Here is a 24,820-nt window from a genome sequence, read left to right as displayed (position 1 = left end):
AGGGAAGACTCTTCTCTTTTCCGCGTACTAGTGGTTAAGTTCTTCATGGAGGGTCTAAAAAGTTTCATTCCCACCTAGGGCTCCTCCGCCCCTGTGTGGAATCTCAATATAGTCCTCAACAGACTTTTGGATCTCTCCTTTCGAACCCTTGCACTCTTGAGATCTCAAGTAGCTCCCTTGTAAAGTGGATTCTCTTGTTGCAGTAACTTCTCTCAGATACTTTAGTGAATTGCAAGCACTCACATTACAGGAACCCTTCATTCAGGATCATTAGGACATGGTAGTACTCTCTCCCACTTTGATTTTCTCTCTACCACAACCTTACAATTAAACTAATAGTCTTCTTTACACAACCAGATTCAGTAGTAGGGAGAACCCTAGAAAATCTAGATGTTAAATGCATTTTATGTATTACATTGACAGAACTAAGCCCTTCCAAAGGCAGACCTAGCCCCAGTAGCCTTCACAAAGCCCCACACCACAGGGTCAGCCTATATCCAAAGCTGGTATTGGCTGGTGGATAGTTAAATGCAGACTTGCTATCACAATGCTAAAAGAGATCTCCCTGTTACACACAGGGCACACTATACACGGAAGAAGGCAGCAACTATGTCCTTCTTAGGGAACTTTCCCCAGGCTGACATATTTAAAATAGCCCCTTGGTCAATCCCCCACACATTCACCAAATACTGCTGTTTGGATATCTTCACCAGATAACAGGCTATGATTGGCCAGACGATCTTAAGGACCTTGTGTCAGGCATCTGCATCATCCACGCACTAGCCAAACTTGTAGAAGGGTACTGTTTTACAGTCCCTGCAGAGCATGTGTATCTACAGCATTATGACACCAATGTTACTTGCTTTCTAAGCATTTGTTCGTAGCATGTAGTGCTGTAGATTCAGAAAAAGCCACCTCCTCCCTGGAAGCGTGAGGCTCTGATCATAGATCTCTTTTCTTTACTAATTAAGCACCTTTCGCAGTACACATGTGCATCACAGTCTGTCTGCTCACCACTCCATGCTTCTCTCACCAACTGTGCAAAAAACTATCAGTCGATAAATGTTGTTTATTTTGGATAAAAAATACCCTTTAAAACACAACATAACAAAATACATTTATATTAAAAACATAATCTAAAAAAGCTGATCACAGTTCATCTGCAAATATTATAATACCAAGGCAAGCTCTGATGCATTATTATATAACATGAATAGAAATAATAAACTTAATTCTGCATCCAGTTTTGTGTGCCTGCAGCACAAAGCTTCCTTCTCATTAACCACATGGTGGTGAAAGGTTTATCCACGCTATAGATGATTACTCTATCTGTACCAGTTCTTAAAATTCTTAGAGCTTCTAAGTGCTGTGTAGTTCCTAACATAGGCAAATGGGTAGGATCTATTTCTCACTAAGAGCAACATAGGCGTTGCAAAAAAACTAAACAAATGGGGTGTCGATTCAGACTCTATTTAGCATGCTGGACATCTATCACTGTGACGGAAGTTCTTTCCCATCTTTTGCAAAAACTATTAAATAAGATTGTATATCTACAGTTTCCATGTAATTGCTTAGCTGTTGGACATACTAAGTTTTCAAGGAAGAACTTAACTAATGTTGTGCGTTTGTAGTCCAGAAACCTGTCTGAAATATTACCAGGCTTACAATCATATAACTCTCCGTCCTATGAACAAGTCCAGAATGTTTCTTTTAAGACTTTGTGATCCAGTGTGCCTCTGTTGGAGGATCCCCCATAGCAGCGAAGCCTAACTGGTACAAAATAGCTTTTACATATAGTAACCAAGGGGTGTTTAAATGGTTATTTATTTACAATTATTCTTCAAGAGTGGTCTTATATGGGAAGTCGGTCGAACATGGAGACAGTTTCTATGAGCATTACCAGCGAAGGGAGGAGTCTCTATATCTCTTGTGAAATGAAATGAATTGGATTTATATGAGTGCGAACAAATGGCCAAGGGCGTCAAGGCGCTAAAGAAGGGTTAGCACAGAACAGAAATGTAGTGAAAGTGGTTGCGGGAAAACCATCAAGAAGTCATTTCAAATTAACTTAGAGAGTGAGGAGCCAAGTTTTCAAGTCATTTCGAAAAGGGGCATGAGCCTGAAGGCGGCTGACAGATAACCGGAGACAATTCCAGAGCTTGGCTGCAGCAACCGAAAACGCTCTGCCTCCACACTTTGCCTCCCGGTATTTAGGAACAACCACACGGTTTGTTTGCAGAATGGAGATGTCGAGAAGGGAGATACCAATGAAACATTTGTCTCATTCCTCTAAGTCCAGTATTGTTTAGTTCCTTATGAACAATGCATGAAGCTTTAAACATAACACACTTGTTTATTGGTAGCCAAGGAAGCTTCGATATCCCACCCTAGATGTAAATTGATGTTTGGGAATGCCAAGAATCAGTCTGGCCACAACATTCTGTACCAGCTGCATCTTGGCAATGCAGACTTACTGATCTCCATATTTAGCGCTTTACAATAATCTAAGCTAGATGAAATCAAGGCCAGAGTCACTTGTTCACGTGCCAAGAGAGCAATAAAGGGAAACACCTTTCTGAGAGTCCTGATAATCCCAAAAACGGTCAATACAATACAATTGACCTGAAGGTCAAATGACGGATTTATATCTACCAGGACTCACAGTTTTTCTCCTGAATCAGCCTGCGTGGGTAGGGTCCCTAAAATGTCTGGCCTCCAGGAGGTGTCCCAGATGGATGGTTGACTTCCAAATGTCAAGACCTCAGCCTGGTCTCCATTCAGTCTCAGGTAATCTTTGCCCATCCAAGTGGCTACAGCCTGCATGCAAGTTTTGAAATTGGAAGAACGAGCCTGTGTATCTTTGGTAATTGACACAATTAATTGTGTGTCATTGGCATATGATGTGGTCTGAAGCCCAAAGGACCTTATCAACTCTGCTAGTGCGGAAATATATAGGTTGAAAAGTGTAGGGCTCAGGGAAGAACCCTGAGGGACCCCACAAGACAAAGTGATTGACCCAGAGGAGTATTTTTAATGATTATCGTCTGCGATCTGCAACTAAGAAAGGAAGTTAGCAATTTTAGGGCTGAGCCTGTAATCCCCAAATTCTGTGACCCGAAAGACTACTTTGAAGACAAACAACTTGCAAACATCTGAGTCCAATACTAGATTCAAATTCAAATTCAAATAGACTTTATTCGGATTTCAAAACCATCCATAAAAGCACAAAACCTGAATTAAAATACACAGTTTAACACTACAGTTTTAGGCCGCAAATTAATAATAAATAACATATTAGATATAACTTACAAGAGCAACAATTAAAATACAATTATACCGTCTTACTAGACTATACATTAGACCATCATACGTGCAATATATAAAAATATACAGAAATGTAACTACTAACGTTATAGAGGCAAAGCAGATACAGTGCATTAGGTTTGTGCAAATTGAGCTTTAAAGTGCGTAGTGCGTATATAAACAGAATTACTCAATTTTCAAAGACCTGCGTGAGCGTACGATTGCATTAAGAAAACCACTGACTCTAAAAATTAATTCGTCCGATCCAAGCGTTAAAAAGTGTCTAAAAGCATGATTATGGTCAGTCAAATCATATTTCCTGCAATAAGGGATTAGGTAATACTTTGTATATTTCCTATAAAAACCGCAGCCAAAAATGAAATGGAGCATACTCTGGGTTCCACCAAAATCACAGGGGCAATGTAATTTTTCCAGATTTTTAGTGTAGCCCAATGGAAAGCAGATAAGGTTTACAATGCTCCTGTCCCTAAATCTAAATAATAAGCCCCTGTTCCACCTGCCCAAATTTTTGCGTAGATAGGGCTCGGGTAACGTCGGAGATTCAGTATATAACTCCCGGATCATTAGGTAGTTTGTTGTAGATAATTTCAGTGAGTCCACTCTTTCCCTCTCATTATAAAAGTATTGGTAGAGTGCCCTTCTCACCAGATTTTTATGGGAGCGGTCAATCTGGTTGGGATCTGTGAAGAGGTGACCATAGTTGACACTCGCAAGGCTCCTTTCCACCGCATTTATCCAGGGGATTAAGCTCGAGTTCTCACATTTCAAACAATCCATAATGATCTCACGGGAAAGGGAAGCTGCTGGGTTTTGCCAAATCCTTAACCAAAATAATGCAGGTCTGGCTCTTATAAAATCTCAATATAATGTAATTTTAGTTCTTTATGACATACGAAGGTCGGTGCACTAATAACCCCCCCCAGGATCTTCCGACAAAATCTATTCTCTTCTCTTTGTAATTCTGAACAGTTCGAGAATCCCCAGACTTCTGCTCCATACGTTCCAGTTGGAAGACATTGAGTCCGGTAAATTTGTAATAAACTGGAAACCACATCAGCCCGACGGAGTTGACGAAGAGAGGTGACAGAATTAATGGATTTAGAGAGTTTGTTCCTCCCCATTGCAACATGGGGTTGCCATGAACCGCTATTAGAGAATAGTAGACCCAGATAAGGGAAAGTGCATGTGCTTTTTAAAATATTTTGGCCTATCGCAATCTTTGGGATTTTATAATGTTTAGGGCCGCAGGTCATTATAAAAGAATTGCTAAAATTAGTGCACAGACCAAGTTCAGACATATAATTAACAAATCCCGAGATTAAAATGCGCAGAGCATTCGGGGTGCGGCCCATAAGGACCGCATCATCTGCGTAAAGTAACGCCGGGATAGGTCTCTGATTAATGATAGGGACATCCTTTGTCAGATTACATAAGGAGTTAGTTAGTTCATTAATGTATAATATAAAAAGCAAGGGGGCCAGGACGCAGCCTTGTCTCACCCCCTTGCCAATTAAAATATCATTTGAAACCTCGCCTTCGTTATTTATTCGTACTCGGGCTTTCAAATTGCAATGGAGGTTGGCCAAAAAGTGGACTAAAGGTTCATCTAAACCATAATTTAAAAGAATGGACCATAAGCGGGAACGGTTTACAAAATCAAATGCTGAACTTAAATCCATAAAACCAAAATATAAGGGGGATTGTTTGGCTCTTGTATATTTGGCCATTAGGAGATTAAGATTCAAGCATTGTTCCACCGTGCCAAGTTTACTCCTAAAGCCCAACTGGCAACGGTGGATAATAGAGTTCTCGTCTGCCCAGGTACTAATTTTATTAAATAGAACCCTTCCAAGGACCTTCAGGGTGTTATCGATCAGGGATATTGGTCGATAACACCCCGGGTCCATCCTATCTCCTTTTTTAAAAATGGGTACAATGGTGCTGTTGGACCATGTCGAGGGGATGGATTTCTTACTCAAGTTATTAAAAAGGTTACAGAGTAAGGGGGCCCAGATACAGATGTTAGATTTTATCTGGTCAATGGACAGGCCATCTGGGCCAGGAGCCTTATTGCCAGCACTGTTGGCAATGGCATCCTCCACCTCCTCTAATGTTATAACTATGGTACTGTCGGGGAAAGTATCCTCGGTTAGATCTCCAACAGCAGCATAGAGCTTAGAAAAATGATTGACCCATGAATCACCTGTGATATTGCAGTTTATCGGGGTAATGTTACTGCCCAGGGCTCTCAAGTTCTTTACTTCTCTCCAAAACCCTGTCGAGTCTTTTAGGGCGACAGTTTTAGTGAGATTGTCCCAGTGGCTTATTAACAGCTCCTCAGATCTAACTTTTAATGTATGTTTATATTTAAAGCGTAATGATCTGACAAGGGACACATCTCGGGGTTTAGCTTCCAAGGCCTTTCTGAGCTCTCTATTAGCCCTCGAACAATCAGTGTCAAACCATCTGTGGTTATTTATGTTATTCTTTTTTAGGGGTTTGGAGATTGCCCTTTTTATAGCTGCACATAAATCACAGAAGGACTTGATTATATCAGGGCCGCCGAATGTTAAGCAGTTGGAGATCAATAGAGGGTGATTCTTAATCACATTAACTAGAATCTCTTGGTTATCAATCCCTCTCCATACAATCCTAAGCCTATCTGTAGATACAGTAATGTTTGAGGCCCCAACCTCAAGTGGGCCTATAGGTTTTTTAATGGATTTAAGGTGAATTACTATTGGCAGGTGATCGCTATATGAGCTACTGACAACCTCAGATTTAAGTAACACACCACTAAGGAGGGAGGAGGTAAACATATAGTCAATAGTTGTTGAACTACCGCGGCCAATATAGGTGGGGGCCGGTGCCTTTTCCTCAGCAATTCCACTGTAACCCATTACATCGTCTAAATCCCTGCTATATAATAAGTCCAATAGTTCAGATCCTCGTCTACAAGGCGGGGATATAGAATGAATGTGAGCATTGAAATCTCCGCCTACACAAATACCATCAAATTGGCCATACTTTTCTCCATTTGCAATTTCATCAATAAAATTAAACAATTCTAAAAAAGTGGGATTAGGATGGTTAACGAAATCATTGTTATAAAAGTTTATAAAACAAATCTTTAACCTTGCAACATATTTCACAGCTATCAAGTGTTTGCTGAGCACATATAGTGGTTCAATTTTCACGTCCTTAGAGATTTTTGCCCAGATAGATAGACCACCACTAGGTCGCCCCATAGCAGGAGATGGTGCAATAAGATTATGACAGAAAAAGCCCTCCAGTAATTGAACACGTGTGCACCATGTTTCTTGCAACATTACCACATCAAAGTTACTTATCCAAGTAACCCATTCTTTAATTTTCATCTTTCCTAAGAGCCCAGCAATGTTCCAACTAATGATACTCAAAGTATCAATCGGTAAGATAATGGGGGAAAGAGGAAGGGCAGTGGGAAGATCGGGGCATACTACATGTGGAGGTACTAATCTACCTGGGCATGGCTTGTGAATACATGTGAAATTTGCCTTTACCAAAGGAACAATACTTGTAACCTCATCAGTTATGTTAGGAAATGTTAGTGGTGGTCAATCTAGACTTCCTAAATCGGATAAGGCGGAAAATCTATTAGATAGGGGAAGAGTGGTAGGGGCCGTTTGAAATAATCTATGAGGAGGCCTATAGAAATAACCCAGTGGAAGGAGGGTTATTGCGGTAGACAGACTGGCGTGGGTTTTATAATTATCCATGAAGAATCTAACTGAGTTTGGGTGTCTAAAATTGATCACTATACAGTCCCCACTTATGTTTTTGTGTTGTGGACCCACCCAACTCACCTGACGAGCTGATATGATCTCATTTGAGATGTCCCATCTTGCCCCTTTATGTTTGGTCAGCCAATCGATACATTTATTGTGTAGTTGTACCCATGACTCACCTTGACCTTCTTTAAGGGCAGGGACGCCTGCTAAGACTAGAACATATGGGCAGGCTTCTGGGGGTAAGTGGAGTGACGGCCCTTGATTGTAAGTGGGTCTATTTCTTACAGGTACACCTCCACTATTGCTTACGCCATCAGGAGTGCTGCCTGTCCTGGCTAGTGAAGTAGTTAATGGGGTAGCAATAGCCTTGACATTTGAACTTACAGTGTTGGCCATTGCTATTCCTACTACTTCAGAGGGGTCATAAATTTAACCAATGTTCCGTACGGGTGGGGTATTGGCTGGGCTGCTATTAGAGCATACCATTTTAGAAATAGTTGGGCCTTTGATGTTACTAGACCCAGGGTCAGCAGTAATAGCCAGACCCCCTCCCTCAGGACATTACATAGTGGTTCTAGCTCCTTCATAAATTTCTCGCCCCGGAGGGCATCTAAACTAATAATGCCTTTTCTTTTAGTTTCCTCTTTTTTTACAAGGTTTTCGATTTTATCTAGTCTCTTAAAAATAATATTAAATTGTTTAGCTATTTGAACTTCAACTTGTTTAAAAATGGTGTCTACAATAGTTTCGATCAAGTTGCCATTGTATTTAGATTGGATATTTCGATCGAAGAATTCAGTCTGTGTGTAGACAGAGTTATCAATTCCCTCAAGGGGCAACATGAAATCCCCACAGGTGCCTTTGTCCATAGCTAACAGCTGTTGTCTACTGTCAAAAGCAGGGAGGCTCTCAGTGCCTTTATCCAATAGTGATAGTGAAGGCAGTAGATCCTCGATGACAATTGGTGTTACTATTTCACAGTCTTTATCTTTATTCCACATGCTCTGTGGGGTAGGTTGATTTTTACAGCGACTTGGTTGTTTCCTTTTGTTTACAGTACTTTTAGCAGGGCCTCTCTTGCTTTTTCCCCCTGCTGTTTTATTAGTAGATGGCGTTATTTCTGTTTCAGGTCCCACTAAAAAGTCAGTGACAGGGACAGTCGCCAAACTGGTGGTTCCAATAATAGGGGCTGATGTATCAACTTGGACAGTTGGTTTAATGGCAATTACTGTAGGGGAAAGTGGGAGGTCGAGATTGGAAGTAGCCTTTGGAGATTGAGGGCATAGAGGAGTAATAGTAGGTAGTCCAATGGACATCCTTCTTTCAGTGTCTGCTATCTCATTGGTGACCATGGTATGGGCATTGGCCAATAATTTATCAAACGATGTGGGCAACTCAACAGGGTCTACAGGTGCAGTCGTGTTAGTACGTTTCCCCATGGTATGTTCACGTACCTTCGCAGCCTGATGTGGACAGAGGGATGGCCCGCCCGACCACGGGTGACCACTGAGGGCCACAGAGGGCCCGCCCTTTGCCCGGGCTTCGCCCGGCGCGTCCCGCGCGCGTCCTCGCGGGGCGAGGGACCGGACGAAGCTTTAAGCGCCTCCTGGCGCGGGATGATCTCGCGTCGTTGCCCAGGGGATCCTGGGAGTTGTGGTGCACACGGGGCCAGCGGAGCAAAGCCCGGCCGGACCCTCGCGATGAGCAGGACAAACAGGGAAGGCGGAGCAAAGCCCGGCCACCGGAGCAGCTGACAGAGGTGAGCGTCCTCACTGGGGGTGTGCAGAAAGCCCAAAAGAAACCCTGAGGGACCCCACAAGACAAAGTGATTGACCCAGAGGAGTATTTTTAATGATTATCGTCTGCGATCTGCAACTAAGAAAGGAAGTTAGCAATTTTAGGGCTGAGCCTGTAATCCCCAAATTCTGTGACCCGAAAGACTACTTTGAAGACAAACAACTTGCAAATATCTGAGTCCAATACTAGATGGCAGGAGTATGCAGAGCAAAGAAAACCACAGATTTACACTCTATGAACAGATGGTTACAGGGTAAGTAACATTTTCCTTCTTTAAATGTATTTTAGAAAAGCAGCAAGGTGAAGTTCAGTCCAGATGGTAGATTTTAATTTTAAGGTTGACACCTACATTTCTCAGGGCCTGATTCACAAAGGTAAACTCACACTTTCATGTAACTTTGATTTTTTGTAATTCACAAAGCAATTTTACGAGTCGTATTTTTACGCCTGCCTATTTTTTTATATGGGTGGTCTCCGCCACCAGTGCAGTGACTCCACAGTCAAAAATCATTAATAACGCCTGTGCAGTCTTGGATGAAGGATAGGTGAAGTTGCGGTCGATGTGGCAATGAAATTGGGTGCGCCAAAATTATTAGGTCTGGTAGATTTCCTAAGCCTCAAAACAAAACTGTTATCTGTACTGAAAATTTAAAAAAACTGGCATGTGCTTCTCCCCTCGCCTACTCAGTTAAACTTGTTATGTTACTAGTTTTTGTATAGCGCACATGCCCCAGGTCGGTTTCTTGGTGCTAGGTAACAGAAGCAAGCACACTGCTCACGGCATTAGTCATAGGCTTGTCTGAAGAGCCAAGACTTCAGGAGTTGCTTAAATCTCATGTTGCTGGGGGTGTATCTAATCTCAGGGGGGTGGAAGTTCTAGATGTGGGGAGTGAGAGCAGAGAATCTGGAACCCTCCCTGTCGCTTTTTATAATGTGGGGATTGTAAGATTCATGTGGGTGGGGGGGGGGTATATTTTTTAATTGCGGATGATGTAAAGGCTGGGCTTCTGCTGTAGAGTGATTTAAAAATGATACATCTGGTCTTGAAGATAGTTCATTGTTCTATCTGTAGCCAAAGTAGCTTTCTCATCAGGGGGATAATGTGGCAGTGTCTGGGTTGTTGAGCGATTAGCTTGGCTGCCTGGTTTTATGCAAGTTGAAGTCTTCGATCGAGGCCTTTTGGAAGGTCAAGATAGAGAGAGCTCACACAGACTATCCTTGAGATGACTAAGGCGATAATGACCTGAACCAGGGCTTCAAAGGTGAAGAATGTGCCAATCTTGTTGATTTCTTTAAGCAGCTGTAGAAAACAGAAGGATGTTACCGCTCCTAATTGGAGTTTCATGGACGGATTCTTGTCGATGAGAACTCCAAGACTTTTTACAGAGTACTTAGGCCGGGGTACCTATCGTGGGGGGGGGGCAAGAAAATGGAATTCCACAGATCGTGCTTATTTTAAGTTATGAAAATTTCTGCCTTGTCAGAATTTAATTTTAGTTGATTTCTTTTCATCCAATCTCTGATGAACAGTATAGTATTTTGAAAGGCTACCTTAGATTCAATGGAGTTATTAATAGTGAAAAGTAACTGCATATTGTCCTAATAGTTTTAGATTCTGACTTTCATTTCCTTTAGGGAATGCACTAGGTTGTGAATATACAGGTAGAAGAGAAATAGGGGACAGGGAAGATCCCTGAGTTACTTCACAAGTTAGCCAGACCTTGGAAGAGTTAAAGGGAGATAGCTGGACTGATTGCGAGTACTCCTTTAATTTTTTAACCCAGGCAAGTGCTGAGTCCTGTAGGCCCGCAGCCCTTGCACGGCCAACAAAAAGCTCATGGTTGACTGTGTTGAAGGCTGCAGCCAGGTCCAGGGCCAGTGCTTGGGTGGTGCCTCTGTCGATTTCGTTCCGCATGTCATCCACAACTGAGAGGATGACCGCTTCAGTTGAGTGGGCTGGCTGAATTCCTGCCTGATGGGGGGTCAAGAAAAATAGATTCCTCTAGAAAGGAGCAGAGATGTCTGGCAACATGTGCCTCTAGCACCTTCGCTAAGGATGCTAGCAGTGAAATTGTATGGTAGTTTTTCAACGTGAGTGGGTCCTCACCGGCTTTCTTTTGGAGTAGAGACACAAGAGCCTGCTTAGAAGTCTCAGGAATGACACCTTGGTTAAGGGACTGGTTGAGGAGGAATATAGCTAAGTCAAGGAAATGTGGAAAAACAGTTTTTAAGACTCTCTGAGGGCAGAAATCATTAGGGGATCCCGATTTGACTTTTGACAGCAGGTCCACGAGGCAATCCTTGCTGACTATGGGAAGTTCAGACAGTGTGAACGGGTTTCCGTTGTCGTGTGAATCACCGTGGAGGGGTTTTCTAGCCGGTATGCTATCTTTTATCGTCCTAATCTTCTCGATGAAGGAGGAGTTAAGTTTATGACATAGGTTCCTAGTGGGCTTGATAGGGAAGGTCACCCTGTCAGAATTAGACAGTTCAGAAACTATTCTGAAGATTTCCTTTGACTTATTCACAGAATTTAAGATTTTGTTACAGAAAAATACGGATTTGGCTTGCCTAATTAATGTTTTATATTCTTTAAGGTGTAAAGCGTAGACTTCTTTATTTTTGATTGAGTAGTTAATCCGCCATTTATGTTCTGTGTGGTAGTGTGCAGTTTTAGTTGTTTTTAGATCATCAGAGAACAATTTGGGCGCGTTATTGGCGCCTTGCCTGTTTGCATCTCAGAAGGGGAGCATGTATGTTGCTTGCTGCTATTAGCCAATTGGTGATTTCTTCCTTAAGGCAATCTATGCCGTCATATGAGTTGGGTGAGGTTATAGTAAGTGATTCCCAGGAGTTAAGATCTACTCTGGACCAGGTCCTGGAAAGGATTCCAGGGCATGAGGGAGGTTTCATAGGGGTCGGGCCGATAAGTGAGAATTTAATTAAGTGGTGGTCAGACCATGCACACGGGGTGACTGTGAGATTAGCCACTGATAGGTTGGTGGACCATGCCTGGTCTAACTTGCGACCTTTATTATGGGTGGGTAAGAACACATGTTGTTCAAATTTTAGGCTGCTCAGCAGGTCGGTAAGCTCTACTGATGATTGCCCATCAGCTTCTTGTGATGAATATTTCTAGGAGTCTGACAAACCCTTCAGAAAATTTCTGTTCTGCTCGTGAAAATTGGGAGCCTCTCCCTGAACCCTAAAATCAGTATACAGAGACACATATTTTACAATAAACTAATAGTTATGTGTTATTCTCCTTCAAATAAAGCTTGAATCATTGACATAATTATTAAGAACTCATTGATCAAAATAAATAAAGGATGAACCCTAAATACACTCCAATCGTATTTTACCACTCAGGCGAAATGCAGCTTAGTTTATTGTACGATATTTCTTCTCAGCTATGCACAGCTCTGCCATCCCTGTTAAAATTTATTGAGCACAAAAATGCCTGGAAAATACCAAGACTTGCAGACTTTGGTGCAGTAATCACAACAATCCATATGGTTTGCCCCATTTTGCAGGAGTGATATTTAATCAGGGCCGGCTTCAGCGCTGGTGGCGCAGAGTGCGAAAATCACTTTTGGCGCCCCCACACCACATGATCGACTCCTCGCATTCTCTTACCACCACTGGGCAAAAGAGCCCCTCATCTCTACAATCATAAGTTATTGCTAAACCTAGACACCCCCCCCCCTTCCCCCCCGGGTCTCAGGCAAACATACTACAGCGCGACCCAAGCCCAGGTTCAGAGCCAAGGCCCCAAAGGAACAAAGCGCTCGAGAGCAATGGGAACGCACTAGCAGGGTGCAGGCAGGTAGGCCAGTACAAGGGACCCAGAGCAAAGTGGTAGTCCTTATTTCAGCGCCCAATAGGCAGCAGGCCAGCACTCTGGAGCAATCAAGTTCAATGGCATTTCCTCCTGGCAGTCCTCTGGCCAGGTGCAGTCCACGTAGTGTCTTATCATCTTTCATGAGGTCACAGCCCCTGTAATTACAGTGCCAAAGTCTTTGTTCTGAGGGCATTCAGACACATTGTAGAAGTGCACAACACCTCCCCTTCACATTGTAAGCCCAGGCCCCAGACACACCACAGGGTATTGTAGAAGTCAGGAACAGTGCTATTCAGGTGCAGGTGCAACTCCTCCTACCACTTCAAATGCAGACCAGGCCTATTCAGGTGCAAGGGAAACTCCTCCTACTACTCTACATTCAGCCAAGGTCTATTCAGCCTAGCACTGAGTCACCCAGGAAAGGCAGGAAACACCTCAACCCCCCTTCTAACAGGCTGTGGAAAAGTAGTGCTTTAAAAAGAGGTAGCTGAGAACACATAATGTGCACTATGCCCAGGGCCGGCTATTGCGCTGGCGGCGCCCTGTGCGACAATCATTTTTGGTGCCCCCACACCCGATGACCGCCTCCTCGCATTCTCTTACTACCACCGGGCAAAAGTGCTCCTCATCTCTCCAATCATAAGTTATTGATAAACACAGCGCCCCACCCTCCCCGAGGCCGGTGCCCCCTCCACAGGTCAGCATCCAGTGCGGCCGCACCAATCACACTGCTCTAAAGCCGGCCCTGTATTTAATTTGCCTATAAATATCACAGCTGTTAGAGTCCAGTCCACAAAGTATCGTATTTTAACAGATGCAATAATGAAGCGGGTCTAGTGTTCGTAAGGATGGACACTGAATTAGTGGAATTATTCATATCTGAAGGGCTGGATCTCAAGGGCACCTTAGTTCCGACTATAATCTTATATTTTTGTAATGCTTAGTGAAGGTTCACGTCCCTTCTCCTGTGCTTGTCTGAGAATACATACACCTAATTTTGACAATAGATGAAGAAGGAAATATATTAATCTAAGGGCAATGACATACTACCTGGTACTGTGCACAAGACTGATGCTCTCCTGGGGCCTTGCCTGCTCTCCTGATGCTATCACTCACTCTGGTTTTCCTCCCTCAGTTCCCGGCGAAGAGGATGTTCTCTCAGGAGTGCCCATGGTATCAGCAGTTGGAGTGGATGGCTACGAAACTGACCACCAGGATTACTGCGAAGTGTGCCAGCAGGGCGGCGAGATCATCCTGTGTGACACCTGCCCACGGGCCTATCATTTGGTATGCCTAGACCCAGAGCTCGAGAAGGCCCCCATGGGCAAATGGAGCTGTCCTCACTGTGTGAGTATCTCATGGTTATTCATGCAATAATAAATAAACAGGCAGCGGCAAAGCCAAAAGGTCTGGCCTTTCTTTTGAGTTGTGAATAAAATATTTCAAGAAAAACTGTGCCGAAAGCATGATGAGATGGATAAATATTCATCTGGGTGGAGCAAAGCCTCCTATGCCTATGTGAAAGAATTGGTAACAAGTATTGCCGACAGCTGTATTATCGAGCCAGACCTAAAAACAGTAAAACTGGAGCCTTTGAACCATATTGTGTAAGTAGCAATGAGCAAAGAGAGAGGTTGGATTGGCATTAAAATCCTGTTACTGCATTTCTTCTTTCCGAGCTGATAGTGAATTGCTCCACTGAATTTGGCCAGACTGGAAAATTGAAGTGCTTCAGATTTCAGATTTAAAGTGAACTGTCATTTCCAATTGCACACGATTACTCACGTTAGCCACCATCTCCCGTGCAGTTTGTCACCACCCATTTCCCAGTATTTTATATTGTTGTATTTCAGTCTCTAGCATTTATCTTCTATAGATTCACTAGCTTTGAACTGTTCTCCGTCATGGGGTTAGGAGGCCTCAGTGCATCAACATAATATTAAAGAAATCACAGGTCAACACATTAATATATTTGCCTCATTTTACTGGCCTTATATTCTGATAGAGAACTCTAGACACAGATTCCTAATTTTATGAATATTCCCCAGGTGTCAGACTGGATCCAGAAACATTTCAGGAGTACCTTGGCGCTATGTCAGGTGTCGCCGTGGGCTCCACTCTAATGCTGTTCTGCTCCAGCCTAGATGTGCGGAGCCTACATAGGCACCATGTCTGTGACCTGAAATCAGTTCCTTTCTTTCGGCGCCACCAGACACAGTTCGAGACTCTTTCATGTCTCTCATACACATTTACCTCAACGCATCTGGGTTGGGATGGAAATTTTTGGGAGGCGGATATCTGGGGCCTCTGGTCTTAGGTGGAGTCCCTGCTTCACATCAACCTGCTGCAGCTGAAGACCATTCACCTGGTGCTGCGAGCCTTCCATCCGTCAATCAAGGAGAGGCTGTTTCAGGTGCTCGTGTACAACATCACTGCCATGCAGTATTTCAGAAAACAGGGCAGAGTAGGGTTTCAGACCTCAGCCTAGGAAGCCCTACTCCTCTGGAAATTGCTAGACTGCTAGAAAATGTTCCTGGTGGCGAACTAAATGGCGTATTCTTTGAATGCCAGGGCAGAATAAATCAGCCTTCGACATCCTGTGGATCACAAGTGGCAATTACACTATGGTGGCACAAGACCTCTTCTGTGAATTGGGAGAACCTTTGCTTAATCTATTTGCCCACACAATGAACACTTGCTTTCGGCGCTTCTGCATATTGGAGTTCTTCTAGTCATCTCTCGCTAGGAGACACGTTCTTCCTCTAGTGGAACTCAGGACTTCTGTATGCCTTTCTGTGGATACCAATCCTGCCCAGAGTTCTCAAGAAGATCAGGTCAGACCAGGCCGAAGTCATCCTAGTGGCTCTGGATTGGGCACTGAGAAAAGCTCCTGGGCTTGAGCATATGTCTTCTGATCAGGCTGCCTCTCCCGGAGGACCTGCTGTTGCAACAACTGGGCAAAGTTCTACAACCTTGTTTTTGCAATCTCCACTGTCATACTTAGAGATTGAACCGCAACAGCTGAACACATTTGACCTTCCTCTGAAGGTGGTTTATGTCATCTTGACAGCCAGACGTCCCTTGACGAAAACTGTATGCGGCACACATCAACCCTCTCCAGGCCAAATTATCTAACATTCTGTTGTTTGTTGTGTCTCTTTTCCAGCAAGGCTTTGCTTTGGGCATGATTAAAGGCTATCTTTTCAGCCCTTTCGGCCTTCTTGCGGTTGCCAGATGAGCCAGAGTTGTTTAAGTCACTGGTTGTGATGTGATTTCTGAAAGGACTACAACATGTTTCCCCCTTCTCCCATGGTAATGCTCTAATGGAACTATAATCTGGTCCTAACTTACTTGATGTGCACTCCATCTGAAACAGTTTACAGCTATCCTTTTTGACTCCTTGCTATTAAGATGGAGTTCCTCGTTCGGGGGGGGAATGGGCAAGTTAAAGTTATGATGTTATGTTTTTCTTGGTAAGACTGACCTATTTATGTCCCAGTACAATACTGTATGTATCCATACAAAATGTTGAGGATGTGCATTTATTTCTTGATAGGATGGTATCATATCCTTGAGGGGCTACCTCTTATATATATTTGTTTACGAAATGTAATGCTGGCCCAAAGTATTGTATTATGTTTGAACGGCTATAAATCAATAAAAACATATTTTAAAAAACAGATGGAGTCCCTCGTCACCATCACCTCGGCATGTGAGTGAGCTTTAGGCTCTTTGCGTAAATGCACCGTACACTGCCTTCGTCTCGGACAAACTGGTTCTACGTAGGCTGAGTATGCATCATTCTATCGAATGTTGTGATGCTGTTCCATGTTGGGTAGCCTGCTGGCATTTTATGCTCCATCTCACCCCTCTATGGAAGATGGAGAGGCTCCATCACTTGGATCCCAAGAGAGCACTCAGCATTTACATTAATTGTACCCAGGAATACCGGGTGGATGATCAGCCCTTTGTGGGGTTCTCTGGAATGAAAAAAGGCAAGGCAACGCAAAAGAGAACCAATTCCCACTTGATTCTACTCTGCATTAAGATTGGCCAAAAAGAAACCTCTGGAATGACTAAATGCTCATTCTACCAGGGACGAAGCTGCTGCCACTCCATAAGCATGGGTAGTCCCTATCCTAGATTTTTGCCAGGCAGCAACTTGTGCTTCCCTCCGTATGTTTACAAAGCAATATTGTCTGGACAGTTAGGTCCACAGAGAGTGGCATTTTGCCTGCTCGATCCTGCAGGACTTTCTGGCTTGAGTCCAGTCATAGACCCACCTCCAAATAGATACTGCTTTGGTTTTTACTCAAAGGTGAGAAATCTGTGGCTAGAAGTCTCTATTAGATGATCAAGGGGATCTCCATTGACAATCATAAGCACTGAATAGTCCCGCTCACGTGCCGGGCTCCCAGAGCACTTCTTAACACTGTATCTTCTTAAGTGTAGATGTTTACCTTTCTTCAGTAAGGCCTGGATAAGCATTTAAGATATTACATGTTTTGCAGTCTATAAATCTGGCTATATTGGCTAATTGCTTTAATTTGCGTTTAAACCAGGGTTAATAGATACCTAACTAACCAGAAAGACTTAACTGGAATGCGTAATTTATCTTCATAAATCTCATTCACAAACCTTTTTTAAAGGAAAAAGATGAAAAAGGAAGATGATAATGGTGGACTTATAGGCTGCAATTCTGAAGATATGAAAAAAAAGTCTGTGCCTTTGAGGGCTCACAGCCCCCCATCATGCCCAGTAGGTGACAGTTACCTCAGTTCTTTTTTTTTTCTGGCTCCTTGTGACAGTATCTTGGTACGCTCAGCCATTTTGGTTAAAAAAATTCTCTCCTAAATTTTTGACAACTACTTCATTCGATGGATTTCAACATTTCCAGTGTTTTTCTGCCATTTTCTGACAGAAACGTTTTTTCCTTAGTTAAATAGAATGTCATCTTTGTTTGACAAATGCCCTGCCTATGGTAGAAAGAAGGCCAAACCAGATACTCATGATGTCTATAACATCTGGCTTCCTAACCGTCACATCCTTGACAGATGTCCACACTGCAGGACCTTCTCCAGGCTTGCCCTGAGGGACAGGGAGAAGGTTTGCATTCATGGAACAGAAGGGTGACGCAGGCAGCAGGAGGCACAGTCTGAAGGTGGGACGTCCTGGGAGTGAGGAGAGGGTCAATCCTCTACCAGAGCTCTTCCACCTTCCTCTGAAGATTACAGGAGAGGGAGATCCAAAAAGAGAGGATATTGACGTTGATACAAAGAGCAGTGCCTACATGCTCACCGTTGAGAACTGGGTTGACGCTGAAAAGGAGCTAACGTTAGACTTCGAGACATAGGAGGTTGATGTCAGAGGATTCCATGATGTCAAGAAACAGGAGACATTCGACATCGAAAAGTCTGCCAATGTCGAGACAGGGAAAAATCGACATCGAAAAGTCAGTGGAACCTGTTAAACCGCTCGTGGAGAACAACAAGATGGGAAGCAAGGTAGTAGAGGTGAAGATTGATTATACCCAGGCTGCCATCATATGACCCCTGCTGACAATGCACGAAAGCCATACGCGCTTGTGAGCCGTGAGCCCGGCCACAGGCATGGCGCCGTCCAGCGCAGTGAACCATGTGCGAGGTAAGTAGTAAGCGCCGGAGAATCTTCATCTTAAAAAGCCCGAAGCGGCCCGGGATATTGAGGGGGAGGGTCCGCCACCTGGTGAGGTGCGACCTCGCTTTTTGGACAAAAGGCTGGAGATTGAAGCCCCAGGTGAGCTCCTAGTGCAGAGCAACCCATGTGCCTAGGTATTAAAAGCTGAGACGGCGGAGGTGGATGGTCATCTGCCAGTCAAAGCATCTCTGGATGGCACCAGGGGGACCAACACCGACTTACAAGGGTTCATCTGTAGGCCAGACACTTCCCTGAAGCGTTCCAACAGTTGGAGACATCTGGGCCCACTCACCGTCGGTCGCGCAAGATAAAGCAGGACGTCATCTGCATAGAACGCGATACGGTATTTGTGCGCCAGGCCCAGCCCTCGTATTGGGGGTCTTCACGTATAAGTTGGGCCAGAGGTTCTATCCCTAAGGCAAAGAGGAGGGGAGACTGGGGGCATCCCTGTCTGGTCCCTTACTCTATGACGAAAGCATCGGAGAGGACCCCGTTGACCTGGACTCGGGCGGTGAGATTTAAGTACAGGAAGCTTATCATGTCCTGGAACTTCGGCCCATACCCCCAAAGTGCCAGCACCAAGTGGAGGCAGAGTCAGACCACCTCCATTAAACCACTCGTGGAGAACGAGGAGATGGGAAAGCAAGATAGTAGAGGTGAAGATTGATCATAGGAAAACAATGAGAGAGCAAGGGAAATGCAGGGTGCATCCGGATCCCCAATGTAATGATAGACTAAACAATGTGGACGAATCCACTATCTCAGTATGGTACAATCACTATTGTGGTAAGTACATGGACCCATTAGGTGTGTTTAAAGGACCCCTCACACACCAACCTGGTTGGTGTCATGCTTCATCATTGGGGTCCCAACCGGGTGGCCAAGTGGCCCCCCGGTTGTGCTACGATGCCTGATTACAGTGAAGCTGGTGTGGTGTAAATGTGTGATGTGTCGTGAGTTTTTATTAAAAATATCTCTGAGGATCCTTGCCTGTAAAGTTCATTAATGGCGGCTCAGGATATAGTTATAAATGTGTGGTGCAACTACTAGGAGATTATTATCCTTAGTTGATTATGTGAAATGGTCTACATGTTTCACATGGCCCACAAAAAGGTGTGTGGGAGGGGCTTTCTTCAGGACCGGTTAGTGAGGCTAGTGATACTTTAAGCAACATAAAATGCAATCTTACGTAGGTGCTATAGTCATTGTCTGGATGACTACCACAGTGATTGTATGCTTCGCCTTGATAAAGTGGAGCATGCTGCATGCGAGTAGTGTCTTGCAGCCTATAAGAACTAATGATCGCCCCTGGCTTATCGTGGCAAAGAAGCTGAAGGAAAAAGCTTTGTGTGAGGTCCAGTAGGTCACAGGGCTCCTTGTGTTGAACAAGCGTGGTGTATGACATATAGTCATATTGCGCGCTATATCGAGCTGGTGGTGGCCACGAAAGAATATGGAAATGTGGCGCGCTGTGCGGGTAATAGACACACATGTGTAATTGCCATGCGTTTTGGTGGCGCGTTAGCTAGAGCTTGCAAAGGCCACACGTGAATCTGACACAGGTGGTCATGCGGCATGATGCACAGTTAAAAACAATTAAAACCAACGGGTATAGTTTGCCTAGCGACATGGTGTTAGAAATCATATTGACACTATATTAAGGTTAGGGCAGCTGATCGAGGCTCGGGAGGGGTCTCATCCGGTATGCCAATCTAGAGAGAAGAGGGGGAGGATAAAGGCACGGTGAGCACAGAAGTCCATGTGTGCTCTGATATCCTGGATGTGGGGGGAAAGCGCAACCAACTTGATCTCGGTGAGTAGCCCGTCTTTAAACCTGCTGTGGTCTCCCATCGTCTCGGCTGGTGTAAAGCGCTGGGGTGCTGGTGCTTTTATGCCACTGAGCACTGTCTCGTACGTGCCCATATGCTCGTTACTTAGCAGGAAGACCTTGCGCATTCGCACGCATGCGCAGTATGACGTTGGAAAAGGTGGTGGCCATGATGGAGTGGTCTGGAATGGCGAAGTATAACAAAGTACTATCAGGCACATGCATCAAACGAAAAACCGGTCGCAAACGGGCAGATTCTCAGAATCTGCCCCTTGGTGACCGGTATTTTTGCATTTGGGATGATGCATCCCAAATGCAAAAATCGCAATTTAAGGAATCTCTAAATTGCGATTACTTAAATTGCGATTGCATTTAAGGAATCCCAAATTGAGATTCCTTAAATGCAATGCATTAAAGTAAAAAAAATAGCGATTTCGCTAATAGGGGGAGCAAATTACCATGAAGTTGAACTTCATGGTAATTTGCAAAAACTTTGAAAAATGCACTTTGGTGCATTTTTCAAAGTTTCATGTTGCGCACACACATGCCCTTAGAGCATGTGTGTGTGCAACATATGTACACTGATCAATTTCAGGGGTGCAATAGGGTGACACCCTTGAAATTGCATGAGCAATTTGTGAGTACCTACTGGTACTCGCAAATTGCTCATGCAATCTCCAATTCATTCCTATGGGCCTGGAGGCCCATAGGAATGAATGGGACGGCATTCCTTAATTGCGACTCGCAATTTGCGAGTCGCAATTAAGGAATGTGTAGGAATCGCTATTTTTATACTACATGCATAGGCTTTTGCAATTTCTTAATTGCGATTCCTTAATAATCGCAATTAAGGAATCGCAAAAGTCTACGTTGATGCATGTGCCTGTATATTCTTAGTGCATTAGTGATTTGAATGAAAGTGTCCCAGTACAAAGTTGGACAACTGGGTGGGCAGCGGCCATGTTGGGGTGGTCTGTATGGGCGAAATCTTGATAAGTGTTGGATTCTTTGAACATTAATGCTTTCACTGAAACGGTCCCAGTGCATAGTTGGACATCTGAGCAGAGGGTACATTGAAATTCACGTATAAGTTGGGCCAGAGGTTTTATCGCTAAGGCAAAGAGGGGGGGAGACAGAGAGCATCCCTGTCTGGTCCCTCGCTCTATGACAAAGGTGTCAGAGAGCACCCCATTGACCCAGACTAGGGTGGTGAGATTGGAGTACAGGACGCGGATGAGATTGGAGCACAAGACGCGGACCACGTCCCGGAACTTCGGCCCGTACCCAAGTGGAGGTAGTCCCAGTCCACCACATCAAAAGCCTTCTCAAAGTAAATGAGATGCAAGGCTAAGTCGGGTGGAAGTCGGTGATGGTGGGCCAGGACCACGTGAAGCCGGTGGATACAGTGTCTCGTGCGGCGGGACGGCATGAAGCCGCATAGGTTCGGTTGCACCAGCCCATGTATAATCCATTTAAGTTTGTTGGCTAATATGGAAGCGAAGATCTTGACTTCGCAGTTAAGCAGCGAGATCAGTTTATAGGCCGCGAATGTCGCGGACGTGGGCTACATCTTAGGTATTACAATGATAGTTGTGGAGGACAGTTCCAGCAGGAAGGATCCAACGTGGTAAGCCTCCTTGTAGAGCTATAAAAGATGGGGAAGGAGGGTCTCATAGAAGTCTGCATAGTATTCCATAGGATAGCCATGTTTTACCTGGTGCCATGCCGGACAGTGCCTCTCCGATTTCCTCTGCCTTGAGAGGTCATCTAGCACCGCTGCTGGCAGTCTGGGAAGGAAGACCGAATCAAGTAAGGATCCGGACACAGCTGCGTTTCTATCTACCGGCCATGCGTACAATGTACGGTAGTAATGGGCGAAGACCTGGGCTATCTCAACGAGAGTTTGTTGAGGGCAGCCATCTAGGATTTTGGGTACAATCCTGTTGGTGTGCTGTCGGGAGACCAACCAGTAGAGCAGTTTCCCATTTTTGTCACCCCATAGATCGTGGGCCGCCAGAGGTGTTTAGCTGCCTCAAGAAAGTGTAATCTGATATCTTCCCGGACTAGTCTTAAATGTCAAGTGATCTGTGCCTGAATGCAGGACTGTGGTTGCTGAACAAGTAGCTATGCCTGGGCTTCAAGCCAGATGATATGAGCGAAGCGATCCCGGGCACCTGCGTGTGTAACCGAGCCTTCATTGTTGTGGAAATAGCCCCTGAGTTCCGACCCGAAGAAGAGGACAAATTCCTTGTCCTGTAGGAGTCGAGCATTTAAACGCCACATGGTACGCTGCCCCAGAGCCGGGCTCCCGAGTTGGAGAAGCAAAGGGGATGATCTGAAATTCCACTGGGTAAAATCTGGACCTGGGTCAATAACCAAGAGTCAAAGGCGGGGAGAAAAGCGTGGCCTTTCCGGGAACAAGCCACAGAGACCCAGAGTCCTGGTCCATTCTGCAAGACGGCAGGTGTTAGACTGCCGAGATGCCAGCAGAACCCCAGTACTATCCAAATCGGGGTCCGGCACAGTGTTAAAGTTGCTCCCTATGATAGTAAGCACCTGTGGATGGCCTGAAAGAAGGCACAAGAGGCTCTTATGTCCCGATTGCCGGGAGGCAGAGGGCATATGTGCATACCAGGGAGACCACCCGTCCCTCCAATGTACCCTCCAGAGTGACCGGTCCGGTCCATGGTCCCTTCACGAGTGGGTGTGATGCCGGTGAGTCCTTTGCTGTGTCTGCAACCCCTGGGTCCTAGGTGGCTGCTGGTGCTTTAGGAGGCGGGGTGGGTCCATGGAGCTGGCGCTGCTCCGTCAGCCACTGCCAGGTAGAGTCTGGAGTGTAAAGAAACAAGACTTATTGAGATGGATGATGCGAAGTCATTCAGGGGAATAGCAGGCAGTATTTTTTTAACTTCTGCATATTAGCGCCTGCGTTGTTGGACCTCGCGGGTGTAGTACGGGTAAAGGACTTGAGTTTCTCCACGCCGAAGATCTGGATGCTGCCGGGCCTCGTTGAGAACGGCATCTCTGTCTCTATAGTTCAGAATGCGGGCTATAATAAGGCCGAGGTGAAGCCCCATGCGGAAGCCTGGGGGTCAGGGCCCGGTGTGCTCTTTCAATAGCAAACCGCAAGGATAGGCAGTCTGCTGGCATCCAGGACTTAATTCAGTGCTCCACCATCTGCTGCGGGTTGGCCCCCTCTGCTCGCTCTATGAAACCATTCAGGTGAATGTTGTTGCACTGGGAACTGTTCTCTGCATTTTCGTGTGCCGGTGGAGGTCCACCGTTCAATTGACCAAGGTAGAGACCTCGTTTTTAAGGGTCGAAATATCATCTTCAGCTGAGGAGATCCGGGACTCTGCCTCTGTGATTCGTGCCGTGGCATTGCGTAGATTTTTATGCAACAGCACAATGTCCATTCTCACCTTGCCGATCTTGGTCTCTACAGCTGCTTGCGAAGCCTGGATGGCTTGCAGTATGACCGTAAGGTCGGTGCTGGAGGAAGCGGACCCAGCCCCATCCGGTGGGCTCATGCTGTCGACAGAGGTGCCAGTCATGTATTGATCTAATTTCGTCTGGATGTGCACGGTCAAGCTGCTTTGTCCTTCTGGCAGAACTGCATCAGCAAAGCAGAGAGCACAGTAGGGGTATGACCGGCCATGGCAGGTGGCAGCTGAGGTGGTCCGCAAGGAACTAGTAGAGTGCCTAGTTAGGACAAAGGAGACGCAGAGTGGGGGGACCCCTTGGTTAGACATGCTGAGCAATCGCTACTCTGCGCAGGCTGAGGTGCCACTTCTGTGAGGGACAGCAGCAGCGGGACAACAACAGCCCCCAGAGTCCCAGAGCTCCGCCCCTGTGGGACCAGGTGAAGCTCTGCCAGTGAGGGTCCCCAGTGAGCCCCGCTGGCCCAGCACAGCATGCAACACGGGCCAGGCTGCAAGGCCATGTCGCACTGGATGCAGGTGTCTTCAGGATGTGAAGACGCGGCCTTGGTTCCTCGCGGGAAAGAGGTTGGGTGGTCTGCCATGCTGCGCCCCTACCCCTGAAGTCCAGACAAGGCGGAGTCCCCCGTCCGGAGATGCAGCAGTGGTGATCCCAGCAGGGGGGCAGGGGCTGGATCAGGAGGCAAAGCTGGAGGTCCAGGAGACAGCATTGCGCCAGTCACCGGGTCCAAACTAGTATTGCGCAGAAGTGTCTGGGATGATATGTTAGGCCACCGAAGTCTCTAGCAGGGAAGGCCCTCCCACTTGCAGAAGCAGATGGCAGCACAGTAGGCCCCTTACCACTCCAGAGAGGCTCTCTCCTGGATTGGGGTCGGTGTCGGCTCCCCCCTGAATCTTCTGTATCTGGGCTGGAGTGGCGCAAGTCCATGAGAATCCGCAGGCCGCTGCGGCCCGCCCCCTGCAGCCATGTCTAGGCAGTGCGGCCCGCCAGCTCCAAAGTCCATTCAGGCCCCCTCACCCACAGCCAGACCAGCGGGCCGGTACCAGGGTGGGCCTCCGTGGGCGGGTGGCTCCCCGCAAAGCCAGCAAGCAGACAGCCGCAAGGTGAGGCCCATACTGTGGGAGAATTGCTGTCACTATGCGC

At 45.6% G+C, this 24,820-nt stretch overlaps 1 protein-coding gene across 7 annotated transcripts in view; it reads left to right on the top strand.

The window, feature by feature from the left end:
- Nucleotides 1–24,820, top strand: part of CHD3 (chromodomain helicase DNA binding protein 3) — a 1,560,957-nt gene that overhangs the window by 472,993 nt on the left and 1,063,144 nt on the right. For all 7 annotated transcript variants that reach the window (XM_085639027.1, XM_085639025.1, XM_085639026.1 and 4 more), the window contains exon 8: nt 13,868–14,079. In XM_085639027.1, the coding sequence (XP_085495153.1) occupies nt 13,868–14,079 (212 nt within the window). The remainder of the gene's footprint in view (nt 1–13,867; nt 14,080–24,820) is intronic.

This window comes from Triturus cristatus, chromosome 12 (assembly GCF_964204655.1).
Source record: "Triturus cristatus chromosome 12, aTriCri1.1, whole genome shotgun sequence".
Classification (NCBI taxonomy): domain Eukaryota; kingdom Metazoa; phylum Chordata; class Amphibia; order Caudata; family Salamandridae; genus Triturus; species Triturus cristatus.
The sequence above is the reverse complement of the archived record's forward strand: the minus strand, read 5'-3'. Positions and strand labels throughout refer to the sequence as shown.